The sequence below is a fragment of the Pholis gunnellus genome, assembly GCF_910591455.1.
Source record: "Pholis gunnellus genome assembly, chromosome: 6".
NCBI lineage: Eukaryota > Metazoa > Chordata > Actinopteri > Perciformes > Pholidae > Pholis > Pholis gunnellus.
Genome location: NC_136532.1, coordinates 4,175,333 through 4,192,984, shown reverse-complemented (window position 1 = coordinate 4,192,984; position 17,652 = coordinate 4,175,333). Strand labels below are relative to the sequence as shown.

Below are 17,652 nucleotides of genomic sequence, written 5' to 3'. Positions count from 1 at the left end.
CCTCAGTAAACATTGTAAACATGAGTTTATGGTCTCAATCTCTAGTTTCAAGTCTTCTTCAATACAGCATGATGTTCATTTAGTAAATGATGGTCCATTTAGAGTCAAACATACCATAAAGCAGGGTATGCCACCTTGTGATTGACAGGTCGCTGCTGCTACCGGAGCCATATATGGCATCTCTCACTCCCCCCCATTACTAATATGGTAACTTCAGTTTACCGCTTGCAAAAAGTCAAGATGGCGATGACGAAATTGCCAAACTCAAGGCTTCATAACGGCAGTCCAAAAACCAATGGGGGACATCACGATGACTCCGTCCACTTCTTATATACGGTCTAAACATTCAAATAAAACTTAACAGCATTGTATCGAAACCCCAACTACTGTGTAGTTATCACTAAGACATGACGACAGTAGTGTTTCCCAGTGGTCATTTATTTATAAAAGATGACATGAATGCAGCACTACATGAGAGCTTTGACTTGACACTTGTTTGCAATGGTTCAAAATCATGCGATGGCTGGTTGTCAGAAAGTGCTCGTTAGTGGATTCTATCGACCATTTGAGAGAGCGGTGACCCAGCAGCACTCCCTGCAAAACTAGAGGCCACTGAAGAAAGCGATCACATCACCACGACTATGAAAATATATGCAGATTGGAAAATAACAATTCAATTTTTAAATTGTCCAAATAATATTCGTTAGACAGTCCTGCCAGTGGAACCCAGCCTAGTTCTGGTCCTTCATCCACTGCTCGGTCCACTGAACCAGCTGCTCCAGGTTGCGCTCCAGGTCCTCGGGAGTGTCGCTGGGCAGCTGGTGGACGATCTCCTCGCTGTAGGCCTCCATGGCCTCCTCGTAGATGGTCTGGAAGATCTCGCACTGCACGTTGTCCTGCAGCTTCTTCCCCGCGTAGCCCCTGGTGGTTCACACAAGAGGACAGAGTCCACGTCAGACGAAGGGGGGAGGAAGACAAACAGCGACGACTTTGCTCATGAAGAGCGTTTTCCTCATATGGTAAAGTGAGTTGATTACAAAACTTGTAGGGGTTAGACTATCGAGTGGTGGGTTAGGCAGGAATTATCAAGCAGTCAAGGTTCCTTCCGCAGTATTGAAGTATTGCTTTAGAAAACCTGAATAGAAACAGCAATATTCGATAAAACTTCCTTGATTGTGAAAAATATTATTATGCTCGTGGAGGTTTGCAAAAGGGTTTGAAATGTTCACAAGATGCAAACCAAAACACCTGAAACCGTGGGAGTTACCTGTTCTCCAGCCGCGTGTACAGCTGGGTGTTGTCCGTGCGGAGGACGAAGACGATGTGAAACCAGCGTTCAGGGAACAGGTCGCAGCCGTGGTAGTCGACGATCACCCCGCCTTCTATCATCTTCTCATCCAGCTCATCCACCACCTGCGGGACCACAGTAAGCCCCAACGTAAATGCATGGGACATCCACCCGACACTGATTCAATCCCCCCTCGCATACAGCTGAACAGACTGGGGTGCAAGCTTTGCCTTTTTAATCATGTTTAAAAACAGTTGCCAATGATGGCAATTAAAGCCCAAGACCTGAGCTAACCCAGCTAGGACCTGAGCCTACTCCACTACCCAGCATGCTCCTGGCTGTCTGATGTGCAATGGCTGAAATAAGACTTCAGTCGCTCCTCCCTAAGATCTCCAGGGGGGAGAGAATGAAGACCGCCAAGTCGGCTAGCGGTCCAGCTGACATAGTGAAGTTTGTGTAGTTTTGTGATAGAGCTCTGGACTGAGCTAGGTTTTGTGTAATTTAAAGTTTGTTTAATTAAAGATCCTGAAAACCTGCAGAACTGCCTCTGCTTGCTGCGCTGCCACTATTATGTGTGTCCTCCGTACCGTCCTGTTACAACCTGGCATCCAAGCTCAGTGGTTTACAAATCCTATCCAACAGAAGGCTCCGTTGTTTAGTGCAGTACATATCAGCTCATCATCACCAGGTTGAAAGCTTGCAAGTGCGATTTAACTCACCCCGTCCTCATCCAAAATCGGGCACTGGTACTCTTCATCATAGCCGTCATAAAGTTGACCTGGGGGGGAGATCAGGAGCACTCCTTAGACCAGCCTCAAGATGTCTGACACTTATCTGCTTGTGTTTATCATGCAAAGTCTAAAAGGAAGAATGCTCATCCTGTCTGATTTTTAAAGTCATGTTAAGTGTTTACCTTCCTTGGCCAAGTCTCCTATGTTGACATAGGTCAGCCCTGTCCGCTGGGCCAGCTCCTTCCCTAAAGTGGTCTTTCCAACACCAGGGGTTCCTGGATCACAATCACATTTATTACCAACAAGATTTTCACATCCAAGGGAATTGCTTTGGCGTATTGGTATACAACATAAACATAGTAAGAGACATTCTAATTATATTTAAATAAAATGTCATTTTTATATTAAAATAGAAAAGGCAAGAATTGCAAAACAATAATCAAGAGACATTAATATAGAATAAAAGACAAATACATAAAATATGAACATACAAGAAAAATGGTGAAATATACATGATAAATATAGACAATACTATAGAATACGTACAATATATCTCAGTCTAAAAAAGGATTCTAGATTAAATCAATCCCCTTGTTGCCCTGCTGTAAAGGTGAGGTAACGCACGCGCTACTCGGTGATCTGGCTGGTCGGAGCCTTGAAACACCACCTGGCATCTAATCATCCATTCATGGCTAGAAACGGGGTGACGCTGCACCTTTACGTGACGCCAATGAACACAACGCGGGTAGCTAACGTTAGCTGAACGACATGCAGCAGTAGGTTCATATCACCTGTTAGCAGAATGTTTGGTCGCTTCCTCATCTTCATAGCTTCGCTAGCAGCCAACACGTGTCTCGACGACGTACAGCTGAAAGACAGAAGAGCTACTATCTCTTAATGCCACTCTAAACACGGTAGTTCCGACGCTAAATGTCAACGAACAAACCTGAAAGAGAGGGCTGTGACAAAATGGAAGGCTCGGGTAGCTAGCTAAACGTGAGCTGTTTGCGATCACACCAGCCGAGGCAGACTTTCACAAGACACTGCCGCGCATGAACTGCTTCACGTCAGCTTTACGTCGACGAACGGTCAGTTTACGGCACGCCGACTCCACGGAGTTTAAATAGGTAAACTTCACTCTGCCTCAAAGCTCCTGTAACTCTGTAGTGTCATTAACGTTACGTCCTAATCACTACTCATTACAGCCGAGCGAGAGTTTGAAGTGACGGACACACCGTGTGTGCCGCAGACACGTCAACAGGCCAAACGAGGTACGTTAATAAAGATGTGTCCTATTAACTTAACATAAACCGACAAGGCAGTTAACGTTAGCTAACCCGTTCATCGCTCTGCAGTGGACTTGTGAAGGTATCCGTTTATCACCCAGAGACATGGAAATAGACTAAAGTGCACTTTTAACAGGTGTCTGCCCCTGAACGGATAACGGTGTGTTCTAGGTGTGGAGATATAACTCATATAACCTCACATCTCCACCCACCCTTTGTTTGTGCTCTACACCGATAACCATGCCTTGTTTGTGCTGCATCTGAAAGCACCACCACCACCACCACCACCACCGGCTGCTCCCTCCATGTGAGGCTCCACTGTGACGGATGGACGAGCCTTGTGTGGGCGGTGGAGCTGCTCCAAGCAGAGTGAGTTCTTTAAGTGGCCAAACATATAGTTTCAGTCACCTTATATTTGAGTAATACTCTGCAGTTCTACGTCCGCTTAGTGATTCTAATGTATACATGTGATGTGCATGTGCAGACTCTGCAGTATCATGTTCTGTTTAGCTCAAAGATGCCTCACAAGACTTCACACAAATGTTCTTTCAGCTGTTTGTTCAGTATTATCTGGTTCTTTGTCAGTTGAATCAATTAGCACATTCGTCTGTGATGTTGACGGGATAGTTCAACTTTTCACCCCACAGTCAGACAGCTTAAGGTTGCTTTGCCGTTGTCTTTAAAACAGATGCTTGTGTGCCAGTGTTTGGTTCCGGTTCACACTGTAACAGCAATATTTCTTGCCTATGGCAACATGGCAGCCCTTACTGTCGAGCCCTGCAGAACAGTTTTAAAAAGATGGTTACCCTTACAATTAGTTGCTTTCATTTATTACATTCTCCCTCTGATCTTTATCTTTCTTTATCCATCATTATCCCCACTTTCCCTATTTGCCCAGTCGTAGCACGCATTTAATCACACAAGTCTTCCTCAGGAATAACTTTATTTCTGTCTACCTCACTTTCCAGTGGTGAGGTAGCAGCTCTTCACCGAGCCTCCTCCTGTAAATTATATTTATTCGGACTAGTAATGATCTTTATTTATTAACTTTGACCTATTGTAGACATCCTCCTTCAGTTGTCCCTCATAAATCTTCAATCATTTCCGTTTGACTGTCTTTATAATAGCTGAACCGCTGGGTGGACCCGTCCTTCGCTGACTTGTCGGGTGAAAGCTTTGCTCCGTCCAGACGGAGGAAGGGCAGCCAGGTTCCATGCTCCAAGGCCGAGCCCAAGAGGCCCAGGAAGAGGAGGGGAGAGTCCGGCAGCTCAGACCCTCACATGTCCCACCTGCTGAGAGAGTCAGCCCACAGGGACCAGGATGAGCCGTGGGTGGACAGATACTCCCCGCGTTCGCAGGTCAGCATCATCGCTTTTGAAGTTTGTTCTGGTACCCACAAACACATCTGGGTACAGCCAACAACTGGTCTGAATCACGCACTGCGATGTGTAGTTCTCTGCTATCACAGAGCAGGGCGTGCAGCACTTGGGCTCTTGTCTGTACTTGGACCCGGAGCAGCAGAGCGAGTGTTGCCATCTTCACCACATGGGAGCTTTTAAAAAAAAAACGCAGATATTGTCGTCTGCTCTTCAGCTGGTTGACGCAACATATTTTCCGACGCGCGCGCTCTGTCCGCTGGTGGGAGTGTGTGTGTGCGTGTGTGTGTGTACATATGGACATGAGAATTGTTTTGAGACTTTGAAAATGGGATGTCATTTTCTCCACTGTTGCCGGTTCAACATGGAGCTTGTCTTCACAGCTGATATCCACTCATCTATTTGATTTGAGTGTCTGGAGGATGAATCTTGTGTTCTTTAGCTGCGATAAAAGGTTGAAGACTGAACCTTGTAGTTTGTAGTAATGGTTACTTTTTGTGTTTGTGTAGGCCGAGCTTGCTGTCCACAAGAAGAAGATGGAGGAAGTAGAGAACTGGATGAGAGTGCACTTAAACGCATCGAAGGTAAGAAGTTTCACCACATCCGTAACTGAAGCCTCGTTCTCCTAACAATGTTTTTAACAAAAACAAATTCTAGTGAGGATACAAGGTTCAGGTTTTAACTGTTATCATCCACAGGGTGGCGTCTTGCTGCTGACGGGACCGTCGGGCTGCGGGAAGACCGCCACGATCCAGGTTTTGTCTCTGGAGCTGGGCGTCAGGGTTCAGGAGTGGACCAACCCCTCCACCATGGAGCAGTACAGCAGCGGTCAGCACGGTGAGGAGACGCCGCACATCATCGTTATTATCATCAATATGAAAGAGAATCCCCCGAAGGGACCGTAAAAACTGAAGACAGGAAAATGCTTATGTTGAGACCGTGTCAGAGTTGGTGCTGATGTATTGGATTGCTTTATTTTGAAAGGTGTTCTGAATATTCAAGGTAATGTTTGTCAATGGTAGTGGATAATAATACAAATAATAATAATACATTCTATATGTATAGCACCTTTCATGCAAGAAATGCCACCCAGTGTGGAGCTGTGGGGGTTCTCAGAACACACACACCAACGTTTTTGCGTCAAAATCTATCAACGGGTGACAACAATAATAAAGACAAAATATTAAAAAAAAAATATTAAAATAGTCGAGTAAAATACACACTTTAAAAAGAATTATAGCAGTGAAAATAAGACAGGAAATAAGGTAATTTGACTTATTAAACGTAAAGTTTGACATCTTGCACATAAGAATGAATGTGTTTTTTGGGGGCAGGCTGACGGCTGACCTGCTTCTCTATCCTGTGTCTGTGTCTCTGATTCTCCATCTTTCGCACAGACTGGAGGACGAACAGCTTGTCCTGCAGCTCCCAGTTAGCCCAGTTCCAGGACTTCCTCCTCCGAGCAAACAAGTACAACTGCCTGAAGATGGTGGGGGACGGAGCGGCCGCAGACAGGAAGCTCATCCTGGTGGAGGTATGTACGGCGCTACGCCTTCACTGCGGCGCAATATTGTATCAATCTTTTATTTTATAAACTATTAACACTGCAAATACAAATGTAAGCTTTTGGAAGCAAGTGATTTTTCAGTCCCCTAGATGGTGTTTTCTGGTGCCAGCGTGACTGACGAAACTATTGTGATTAAAAAAAAAAAAAATACAAAACTATTGAAGTGGATAAACCAAGTGAAAACCTTCACTTGTATCACTGTTGCTGCTGTAATATTTAGGATAACCACTTTCACCAAGAGGTGGTAGAATGATGTAGTGACTGGTTGGTTGATTCGTAACTGCTGATGGGGGCCGAGAAATTGTAAATGATCTGTTCTTCAAAGACTAATCCTCCTCTGTGTTTAACACTACTGAGAATACGTGGGGACATTTGAACTCACCGTTATCTGTTGAGAACCGGATTGTCTGATTGTCTAAAGCTGCCATGTTTAGCTTTATAGTTCACACTTGGTCACCACATGTCCCTCCTCAGGATTTCCCAAACCAGTTCTACAGGCAGCCCGGCAGCCTGCACGACATCCTGAGGTGAGATCACAGCTTTCACACAGAAAATCAGGAGAGGATACCGTGACGACACTATGCAACGGCACTAGTACTATTACCGCGACTGCCTTACATACCTGCAAACTTGTCGCTTTTCAGCGAAATTCAGTTTTTTTGGGGGGGGTCAGCTGGCCAGCCAGCGTTTCTCAGGCTGGAGTGAGACGAGGAGAAAAGGTGATATCGTGATCTTCACAATAAAACATCTTTGATGTGACGTGTCGAGTCTTGGCCAATCAGCGTTAAGATGTCTACACCGTTTTCATTTCCCTCCGTTAAAGTTTAACGTTTAGTTTAAGTTATGTTCGGTTACAGTTCAGACTTGCTGGGTTAAGTTAACGTCCACTGCATGCGGAACTTTATCGACTGTTAACGTTCATCATTATCGCGATTTAGGAGCAAAAAACGTAACGGGATGAAACATGCAGCCCCCCCATGTTCCGGTTCAGTTCACGCAGTCACTCGTTAACGTTAAACCAGAACACCGGTGGATCTGGTTGCAGGTTCTTTGTTTGAACTCAAAGTAGAATGAGGATGATTTCGTGGTCATAACTTTCATGACCATGATGATGAGGCCCAGATGCTGATGAGATGATGAGGTCAAAGAGCTTCAGGATAGCAGGCTGTTAGTGTAGCGCAGCTTGATGCAGGGCTGAGATGTGAAGGAGCTGGCCTGGATAAAGGTGGAGCTGGGCCTGGATAAAGGTGGAGGTCTAAACAGACGTGAGTACAGCTTCCTGCTGTCACAGTGTTTTAAATACATTGATAAGGCAGAGTATGCTGACTGCAGCCTCTGCTCCAAGGAGATGAAGTACAGCAACAAGGGCTCACTGTCCTCTCATCACACTGACAGACACTGTTCACTGTGATGACCACAGCCAGTGTACGTCCAGTCCCAACAGTCCCACGTGCAGTTAAATCACAGTTATTATTTTACTCTTGATAAGCTACCTTAGCCAGAGTAGATTATCCATCCATCCATCCATTTTCCTCCGCTTATCCGGGGTCGGGTCGCGGTGGCAGCAGGCCAAGCAGGCTGACCCAGACTTCCCTCTCGCCCACAACATGTTCCAGCTCATACTGGGGGATCCCGAGGCGTTCCCAGGCCAGCTGAGAGATATAATCCCTCCAGCGTGTTCTGGGTCCGTGAAAGTCACGAACAGGAAGTATTTCTTGTATTGGTTTCACATTAACTGGGCTCATGTCCCCCAATTTGAATAGTATGATTCAAAAATCACTGGGTGCGTGTAGGAGATCTCCCTTTGTCATTTTACATCTCTGACACCTGGGAGAAATGTCAATTATATGTAATCTGAAGGGGTGAATATGTTCAGTCAAAGATATTAAATTTGCCAATTTTCTTTGTGGAAATGAATGCAGTCTGTGTTTGCTCTAACATATGTTGACAGTATTCTTCATCACACATGTAGCCTAAAGGCCTTTACACAGTGGGGTGTTCCACAATTTTACATCAAAGCTATTCATACCTTATTCAACACCTTTTTAATAAAGTTTTGAAATGGATTCACGCAGGCAGAGGACCAACTACCAAGGTCCTATTGACCCAGAGCAGAGTCTGAGGACAAACTGTAGTATAGTCTAAGATTCTGTGAACTTTTTTTAGATTCCTTTCAGTAAAGTACTCTGGATCTGGTCTGCGCTGCCTTTGTCAAGGTTGAAAGGAGTCTTAAAGTTTGCCGTCTTGGTTTGGACCGCGGAGAGTCAGTGTTGTACGCAAAAGTGTACGTTTATAAATATTCCACACAACGAGATTGGTTGATGCCTTTATTCACGTTGCGAAAGCGCCGAAAAATCGACCATGTTCCAAGAATGACTTTCCTTTTTTTGCCGCATTCTGGGTGAAAGTACTCATGACGGAAACAACAGTTAAAGAAATACATATAATGAGGTGGGACTCAATCAAACTGAAGAAACGCCCCCAAAAAGGCCTTTTAAATCTGTTTCCCATTTTCCTTTTGTGGATGTTTGTGAAAGCCTTCGTGCAGGACATGGTATAAAGTACTGAGAACAAAGTACATGTGTCCATGAATCTCATCTGTGACCTTGTGTCCCGCCGCGTGTCTTCCAGGCGCTTTGTGAAGACCAGCCGTTGTCCCCTGGTGTTCATCGTGTCGGACAGTCTGAGCGGAGACAGCAGCTCACGCTTCCTGTTCCCCAGAGAGATCCAGGAGGAGCTGGACATCAGCAGCATCAGGTTGGCTTTGACGGGGGGGTGTTTGACCTTTTCACAAAACCCACCTTAGACCCCAAAAGACTCCTGTTGGATGCAGTTTAATCCCAGCTGTGGACTTTAGAAGGATGGTTGCTCGTGTTCATCCATGGCTAGATTTAGCAAGGAACTTTCGGTTTTGGTAAAAGTCGATATTTAATTCCTGTTTGTTTTAATCACCACAATCTCCCTGGTGGATCGTGTGAATCCCATCTGGCAGAGGATTCTATCGGGAACGCCATGAGTCAAAGGTCGCTGTTACCTCACAACACATTTTTGGTCATTACTCAAGAAGTTGTATGCCGATTATGATGATTTCACACAAATGTCTAATAGGATAAAAACGATGACGGTACGACATTTTGGGTAGACGTAGACTGCAACTTGATTGGTTGGCGAAGGTGAACATCTGCAAAGTGCTAATTCTAGTTATTTTCTGTCGATGCAAACTTGACTCGTCCAGTGTGAATTCAGTATAATGTAGCCCACACTTCCAAGCACACCATTGGTGTCCTCCAACAGTCCAAAGACCTGTGAGGTTATGCCTCAGTTCTCCCCTGACTCTCAAGGTTGTTCTCCAGCTGTATTCGCGTGATTAGCTGTGTCGCTCTCAGCGAATCACAGCGCAGACGAGCAAGAGAGCAAACGTTTCAGTTTGCAATCAAAACGTCGTCTGATCGCATCTTCTGATCGTTTTTTATTGACTAATGGATAGATGGATATAATTCCATCTGTACAACGGCAGTCACGTCATACTAACCACTCTCAAATGCTGTTTTCAGTCAGTAATTATTCACGGCCGCTTCGACTTTGCAGTTTTTTTTCCCCTCACAGTTGAGTCATAATCAGTGAAACTCTGCACTTCCTGCACAGACATTTCACATTAAAAGCCGTTCAGTGGCTCAAAGGATATAAGCTCTCACATGTCTGAAAAGGACTTTTAATGTGAAACATCTGCAGGAGTTTAATTAACAGTAGGAAATGAAATAAAAAAACTGCAAATTGAAAGCGATTGCAACTAATCTGCAGAAGAAAACTCTTAACTCTCTGGATTCCACTGAACATGGTCTTGTGCTATTCCAGTTTTAACCCCGTGGCTCCAACCACAATGATGAAGGTCCTGACTCGAATTTCAACGGCGGAGGCAGGAAAGGTGAAAGGAATCCTTGCAGTTCATCACGCATATTAGTACGACATTTCTTTTTTTTTTTTTACTGGATTTCTATTGTCTATTTTCCCCATAATTCTAAGCAGAGCTGTGGGAGGATGTGCGTCACAGACCAGGCGGTGTTGGAGACGCTGAGTTCAGGAAGCTCAGGAGATATTCGTAGCGCCATCAACAGCCTCCAGTTCTCCTCCCTCCCAGGTCAGGCCACGGAGAGTCAAACGCATGAATCCCTTGAATCAAATGTCGTCGCCCTGTCTCATCAACTGACATCAAAGAACATCTATCATCGTTGTAACTTTCCAGACGCGTCGTTGGAAAAGGGGCTGTGGAGGATGAAGAAGGACAGACATGCGACTTTGCTGGGCAAAGCCGTTTCCAGAACAACCCAGAGGAGGAAGAAGTCCAAGCTGACAAAGGAGCTCGAGGAGGAGCAGGCTATTGGCGGGAAGGATGCTTCCCTGTTTCTGTTCAGAGCACTGGGGAAGATCCTGCACTGCAAGCGTGAGTTGCATCTCCCAGTTTGCAGTAGCTACCAACGGGTATAGTGTGCGCATCAGTGCCTGATAGATCTTCTGTCCAAAAACTATTAAAAACACATCAGTGAGCCACACCTTTAGAAAGGGGAGACATGTTCCTTCATCACCATGACGACACACTTTAGTTTGTTCAGCCGTAATTCACTCTAAATTTGATATTTATTGGGATGCTAACAAAAATCAGGCTTAATACAACATGTACTTCTCTGGGCTAAACAAAGGTGGTAACAACCTGTCAATCACAGAGTAGCCCCACCCTAAAGCATACCCTGCTTTATGGTCTGTTTGACTCTAAATGGACCATCATTTACTAAATGAACATCATGCTGTATTGAAGAAGACTTGAAACTAGAGATTGAGAACATAAACTCATGTTTACAATGTTTACTGAGGTAATAAATCAAGAGAGAAGTAGTCATTTTCTCATAGACTTCTATACAACCAGAGGAGTCGCCCCCTGGTGGACCCTAGAGAGAATGCAGGTTTGAGCTGAGAGCTGCAGACAGTCTCAAGAAACTAAAACACTTTTTGTGGGATTTGTTGACAATAAGACATAAATAATATCATCGCGTTATTCTTTAAAGTCTTGATTCCAGAGAAGATCATCAGCTATAACCAACAAAATGAATCCGCTATAGAAATGTGTTTTAGTTGGAGCAGGTTGACGATATGTTAACTTGGCAGGAGTGTCACCAGACCCTTCTACTATTGCATCGTAAATTGTTTTAAGTTAATTCACATCCATGCAGAAAGTCATCTCTAACACATTTGGATTACGAGGACCACATGAAGCACCAGTGTTTCCAGTGTGTGATGAACCGCAAAGTCAGTTTCTGCTGCGCTGTGGCTTTGGTCGAAGACACACGACAGTACTCTAGTGATTGAAAGTGACACGGAGGCAAATCATTTGTATCCCTGGTTGTTTTGTCTTAAACAGGAGAGAAACCTGAAGATGCAGAAGCAGCTGAATGTGCCCCTGGACCTGGTCTACCATCTCACCTGTCTCATCATCACAGAGAAGCATTGCTTGTAGAACCTGAGGTGCACGCCTGCTTTTTTTTACCAAAGTATTATTAACGGGTAACAAACAAGCATGTGCATGTGTCCTTTTAGTCTTTGAGGACACTTAAGAACTCGGCTGTCCATGTCTCTTTCTTTTCAGTTGGTTGTTGAGCGTTCGCACATGTCGGGAGAGTTCTTCAACCTCTACCTCCATCAGAACTACCTGGACTTCTTCTCCGAGGTGGAGGACGTGGACCGCGCCAGCGAGTATCTGTCTGACGCCGACCTCCTCACTTCTGATTGGACGGTCAGTCTTTCCCTTGGCACTAAAATATGATACGAATGCTTTCATCTGTGGAAATTGAACCAAAGTGTTCCAGATGTCGTCATGCTATATCCAAGGAGTTGCTTCCGCATTAATATAGAAAAACCACCAATTCCAAGCCCCTATCTGCGACGAGCCGACACATTTTTGGACGTCTGTTGTCTGTGTTGGCATGGCAGATTTTTCATCAAGCTGTCGGATAAATCTGAACACTTTTTTTTTAGAGAGTGCTTTAAAAAATCAGATTAAAACAGTAGCAATAATATAAAAAGCGGCACCTTTTCAATACCAGTGTCCTTCTGCAGTGCATTACAAGTGTGCTGTAATCTAGAAAGACAAGGTTTTTACACAGCACCTCTAAGACAAGGCACGGAATGCCTTTGGCATTTTACACTGCATGAATTAAAGAGACAGAAACCAACGTGACAGCAAAACGCAGTAAAGACTCACATTGAGCTGAAATATAACCAAACTCCAGATTATATTCTCTCACTGTTTTAATGCAGAATCATCTGCAAAATGTGCGCCTCTCGTATAATCGCTGTGGTCCATGCTGGATGGTCTGTGTCCTCTGCATTAAGGCTGTGCTGTTTTCAGAGTCGCAGCACCATGGGGCAGTACGGGTCTTCAGTGGCCACCAGGGGGCTCCTTCACTCCAACTCCCAACAAGTCTCTGTTGGCTTCAGACCGCTTCACAAACCTAACTGGCTGCTGGTCAACAAGAAGGTGAGACCCATCGGGGATGTTGCTCTGTCATTCCTTTATCTGTGGTTTAAATGTTAGGACTGGTTTAACAAGTCGTAGGTGGCCAGATTTGTGAGCAAGATACACACAGTTGAAAAAACCAATCAGTGCTTTCTGGTGGACAAACTGTGTAACAAAAGACACCCTTTCTAAATATTCTCAAACAAACTTTGTTATTATTGTCATTATACAATGCAGGATCTCACCATAACAAACACAATTGAAGCCCCCTCCACGCTGCACTCACAGATATTGAAATACTAATAGAATATAAACAATAAAATAAAACGGTTGTTTTTAATCGTTACCAGGGTGGAGATAGGAGATGACCATGCTAGGTTCTCTGTGATGTTGAATACCAGAACTCCCCTCTGCAAACGGTCTGGGGCCGACCCAAAGCTGGACCGATCAGTCCAAAAAAATTATAGTTAATTAATTAAATTAAATACAATCGATACAACATTTACAATAAAAAACAATCAATAAATGAATTAGATAATACTTCACCCGGTGGACCCGGCCTGACTGATCCTACTGTCCTGTTCTGGAGCTCCCTGACGGGGTCCTGGCCGTGGTTTGCTGCCAGTGGACAGGGCGATACTGCCCCCGTTTTTGTTTAGTTTTGTTACATTATTTTGTAATTAATGTAATCTGCCCTTTCATTTATGTACTTTCTTATGGTCTTTTCTTTAATTTCAAAAGGCTCAGGCACGCACACACTCCGAATCACACCGTTCTCCCATACACTGACTATGCGATGTTTGCTGGCTTGTATCTCACTACTCTCGTCGTCCTCTTGTTGTTATGTTTATGTATTGTCTCTTGTCTTGCAATACAACATGAATAAAGAATACCAGAAACCTCAAACTGTTGACCAACTCAACCTCAGCTCCATCGATGTAGACGGGTGGGTGCTGGCAGCAACCTCCGGTTCTGCCGAGTGAAGCCAATGCGGAAGTGTTAAAGCTGCATTCTCTCTAGTGTCCAGCAGGGGGCGACTCCTCTGGTTGTATAGAAGTCTATGAGAAAATGACTCTACTTCTCTCTTGATTTATTACCTCAGTAAACATTGTAAACATGAGTTTATGGTCTCAATCTCTAGTTTCAAGTCTTCTTCAATACAGCATGATGTTCATTTAGTAGATGATGGTCCATTTAGAGTCAAACAGACCATAAAGCAGGGGATGCTTTAGGGCGGGGCTTACTGTGATTGACAGGTCTCTACCAGTCACTGCTCCACATTCCAAATATGGTCGCTTCTGATCATTGGTTGCCAACATGGCGATGGCTGTAACCCAAAATGCCGATGGCGAAATCGCCATTTTGGCCAATCGCCGAGGCTTCAAACCGTCAGTCCACAAACCAATGGGTGACGTCACTTCTTACATACAGTCTATGGTTGTATGTCTTTGACTGATTGGTTTTACCAAAGTTGAGCAGTAGTTTGTTCACTCTGCACGATTGTTAATTATCTCCCGATGTGAAGTGTCAGTTGTTTGATGATGAGTCATCTTCAAACTTCACTACAGAGTTCTCTTAATATTTGGGGTGGCAATCGTGAACAGGAGGGGGGCTAAGCACACAGCCCTGAGGGGCTCCGGTGTCCCAACAGTTAGAGTGGAGAAGGCCTGTTCACAAATCCAAACTGTCGGTGGTGCACTTGTGAGGAAGTCCGATCTCCGTGACAGTAGATGAGACTGTAATGAGACTGATGTCCCCCTCAGCACCGAGAGAACTGCCTGGCGGCCCAGTCCCTGTTCAGGAGCTTCTGTCTGACACCAGTCAGCCTGCAGACGGAGCTGCTGCCATACCTGGCCAAACTCAGCAACCCTATGAGGAACCCTGGTAAGACACACACACACACACACACACACACACACACACACACACACACACACACACACACACACACACACACACAGTGCCATGGTTTCCTGGCTTTGATTGTTCTAACAGTATGGTTGATCACAGCTGTACTAAAGCACAACTATGTTAGGCCTAACTTTGAATGCTTCCAAATACAGTAATTGTTCTTTTTGAGGTGACATCTTCTATTGCTTCCTTCATATTTGTTTTGTCATGTTGCTCTGTGGTGCTGCCAGTACTGTAAAACACTGTGATCAAAGGTAGTTAATGAAGTTGATTCAATTAGGTTTTTATTTCTTTTTGCTGTAAGAATCTGGCTTCTCTCCACTACCAACAGAGCTTTGTGACTCATTTGAACAGTTAGTGTCCGTTGATGACGTCTGAGGATTCATTAACGGTGACGTGTCCTGTGCTCCGCCGTGTCTCCCAGCTCAGATAGCTTTCATCCAGGACGTGGGTCAGATGTCACTGAGGAGGTTCCCCGGCAGGTACAGCACACATTTTCCTCTTCTTGTGACGCCGTTAGATTAAAGTGTGTCTGTGGGTTTTGACGGGACCAGAGAGTCTGTGATCCAGAAAGATCCAACCAGCCTTCTCAGCAGCAGTCTGTACTGGTGGAAGATATGAAGGGGGAGAAATGAGTAGGACCAGGGACATCACCTTTACACTGTGTTCACCTTAACCAGGATCATTTCATTCCAACGGCTTTAATAGCACTGAATGTAACTGAGGGTTTTCTTACTAGGCTCCACCTGATTTGACTTTGCAGTGTCGGTAACTGAGAACACATTTTCACGAACAGGGCACTAATAATTGTCAGTATCCATGTATACTGCACGCTATAGAGTGCTGCAAACAGCTGTCTGCTCGTTACAATCCGTCCTGGTTGTGAAAATTCCTGTTTGTCAAACTGATCAGGCTTACAAACCAAAGAAAGGCTGTAACATTTGGCATCACTCACCAACACTTGCAGCTCCCTGTCAGTTTGTTCTACACCTTCACAAAGGGTTATTTCCTCTGAACATTAACTGTTTTATCTCCAAATAGATGTGTACGCCTCAACAGAGTTACACCTATTGTTCAATTTCAAACGGATATTGGTCCACCAATGGCGTCGTGTGCTCGACTTCTGTCTCTGTTTCCGTCTTTGGCAGATTAAAACTGGAGGCTCTGACGGACAAAGAGCCGGCCCAGCTGGACAAAGACAGTGAGGAGGAAGAGGACGCTCAGGGTGAGGTGGAGGAGGGTCTGCCAGCCAGTCAGCCCCAACCTACCACAACCCAGGTCCTTCTGGAGGAGGAGGACCTGATCATAGAGGACTACAACAGTGACTAACACACTCGACTCCGCCATACTGTGACACAGTTACACTTTGTCAACTTGTTGTTGTCGTTTGGATTCCTGGCTTAGTATGGAGGGTGATTAGTGCCACGTGAAGGAGAATTTTGACTTTTTTTTTCATGATTGTATTATTAAATTATTCTCCCCCGTAGTTGTAACTGTACTCCATATTATGTCGCAGACTGTGAGAATAGCTCTGGTGTTACCAGTGTTTATGCCTCATTGAGGCGCCATATGTACAAGAAATCTTTCAAACAAGCTTGTCATGAAGGACCTGAATTAAATGTGATTCCCTAGCGTGAAACAGGCTCCTAATAACATGGAAGCACGGGGATTCAATTTAATAATCTCCCAAAAGTGGCCCTTATAGAAATACTTCAACCCAAAAATGAACATTTGTATATCACTAACTAACTACGTGTTCCCTTGACTTCTTGAAGGAAGTTTTTCTCACACGCCTCCACAAAACTGCTCACTACTTCACAAACGCACGCAGCTCCTCTAAAACCGTACTCATTTAACGCTTGCATCCGCACCAGTCCGGACCGATGCAGTTTGTAAACCGTGGATATGATTTTGCGTTGGTTAAATGCAGCCCCCCAATTTGCTTCAATTCAGCAAGACTTTACTCTGGGTTTTTAATTGTCCTTTTACATTTGAGGTAGGGGAGAAAAACGTTTTCCTCAAGAATTCATGGTAACACCGGGTACATGATTGATATACAAATTATCATGGTGGAGGTGAGTATTCCTCAATTAGCTCAGTTGAATTATTGTCAGTATTTATTTGATTCAAGTGCATGTTCAGCACTTGTTCTTTGTACCTCACAGATCTTAGTTTTTGCCCAGTTAGATTTGTTTTGTTTCCGTTTCCCATGGATGGATTGACAGAAACCGATAAATATTACCAACATAATGCTTATTGAGAGGTATAAGTTTCTTAAATCTAAATAAGTGAATAAAACATGTGTGACAAGCGGATCATTGGGCTCCATACTTATTGTAACGCTCTCCTTTCACACCCCTTCATCCAATATTTGCTCAACAGTTTGACATGAGGCTGCTAATTAATTAACATGTAATATTATGATTATCAATACTTAACAGTACTAACAGTAATGCCTTTGAGTGAAATGAAAATCTAAAAGATATGAAATTATCACTTGCACAATATTTATTGTATGTTAATCATCATACATTGTCAGATTTTTGAAATATATCAGAAATATTATCAGACTTGAATTTGTCTCCGGTTTCCACTCCGCTCTCAATGTACACACACACATTTACAATAAACAAGAACAAATATATATAAAGAATAAAAAAGGGAACATATAGGTAGAAACATTTAACAGCTATATACAATATAAGTGTAAATATATATCCAAAAGAAAAAGTGTATATGTGTATATGTGTATATGTGTGTGTGTATATATATATATATATATATATATATATATATATATATAGCTCCTCCCAGAGGGGAGGAGTTGAACAGCTTGTGTCCAGGGTGTGGAGGGTCTGCAGTGATCTTTCAGCCCGTTTCCTGACTCTGGAGGTGAACAAGTCCAGGATGGAGGGCAGGCTGAAACCGATGATCCTCTCTGCAGACCTGACAATCCGGTGTAGTCTGTTTCTGTCCTGTTTGGTG

At 44.2% G+C, this 17,652-nt stretch overlaps 2 protein-coding genes across 10 annotated transcripts; one reads left to right on the top strand and one right to left on the bottom strand.

Moving 5' to 3' along the window:
- Nucleotides 1-419: 419 nt before the first annotated feature.
- Nucleotides 420-3,056, bottom strand: ak6 (adenylate kinase 6). Its single transcript, XM_079161286.1, has 6 exons — nucleotides 2,966-3,056; nucleotides 2,811-2,887; nucleotides 2,202-2,294; nucleotides 2,008-2,066; nucleotides 1,268-1,413; nucleotides 420-921 (listed from the first exon to the last, which is right to left on the bottom strand). Exons 2-6 carry the CDS (start codon nucleotides 2,845-2,847, stop codon nucleotides 732-734), a joined length of 525 nt encoding a protein of 174 aa, XP_079017412.1. The 5' UTR covers nucleotides 2,848-2,887; nucleotides 2,966-3,056; the 3' UTR covers nucleotides 420-731.
- Nucleotides 2,848-16,969, top strand: rad17 (RAD17 checkpoint clamp loader component). 9 transcript variants are annotated; one of them, XM_079161281.1, is made up of 17 exons: nucleotides 2,848-3,107; nucleotides 3,225-3,674; nucleotides 4,433-4,663; nucleotides 5,191-5,265; nucleotides 5,380-5,518; nucleotides 6,079-6,215; nucleotides 6,723-6,775; nucleotides 8,880-9,005; nucleotides 10,104-10,173; nucleotides 10,275-10,386; nucleotides 10,492-10,689; nucleotides 11,662-11,765; nucleotides 11,887-12,033; nucleotides 12,649-12,777; nucleotides 14,520-14,640; nucleotides 15,092-15,149; nucleotides 15,816-16,969. In XM_079161281.1, the coding sequence occupies exons 2-17, from the start codon at nucleotides 3,633-3,635 to the stop codon at nucleotides 15,994-15,996; spliced, it is 1,923 nt and encodes a 640-aa protein (XP_079017407.1). In that variant the 5' UTR covers nucleotides 2,848-3,107; nucleotides 3,225-3,632; the 3' UTR covers nucleotides 15,997-16,969. The 9 variants fall into 9 exon arrangements, 6 of the variants coding, with proteins under 6 accessions (XP_079017407.1, XP_079017406.1, XP_079017408.1 ...); XM_079161280.1 differs by lacking the exon at nucleotides 2,848-3,107 and adding an exon at nucleotides 3,120-3,146; XR_013767117.1 differs by lacking the exon at nucleotides 2,848-3,107 and having other exon boundaries at nucleotides 3,140-3,674; nucleotides 14,999-15,149; nucleotides 15,816-15,906.
- Nucleotides 16,970-17,652: the final 683 nt, after the last annotated feature.

Bases quoted from the DNA above. Each gene is read 5' to 3' on its own strand.
- ak6 (XM_079161286.1), bottom strand. From the start codon at position 2,847: ATGAAGATGAGGAAGCGACCAAACATTCTGCTAACAG. The intron at 2,067-2,201 runs GTAAACACTTAA...TCTCCCCCCCAG, and splicing joins AGGAGACTTGGCCAAGGAAG to GTCAACTTTATGACGGCTAT. The intron at 922-1,267 runs GTAACTCCCACG...GTGAACCACCAG, and splicing joins TACACGCGGCTGGAGAACAG to GGGCTACGCGGGGAAGAAGC.
- rad17 (XM_079161281.1), top strand. From the start codon at position 3,633: ATGGACGAGCCTTGTGTGGGCGGTGGAGCTGCTCCAAGCAGA. The intron at 3,675-4,432 runs GTGAGTTCTTTA...TCTTTATAATAG, and splicing joins GTGGAGCTGCTCCAAGCAGA to CTGAACCGCTGGGTGGACCC. The intron at 11,766-11,886 runs GTGCACGCCTGC...CTTTCTTTTCAG, and splicing joins CATTGCTTGTAGAACCTGAG to TTGGTTGTTGAGCGTTCGCA.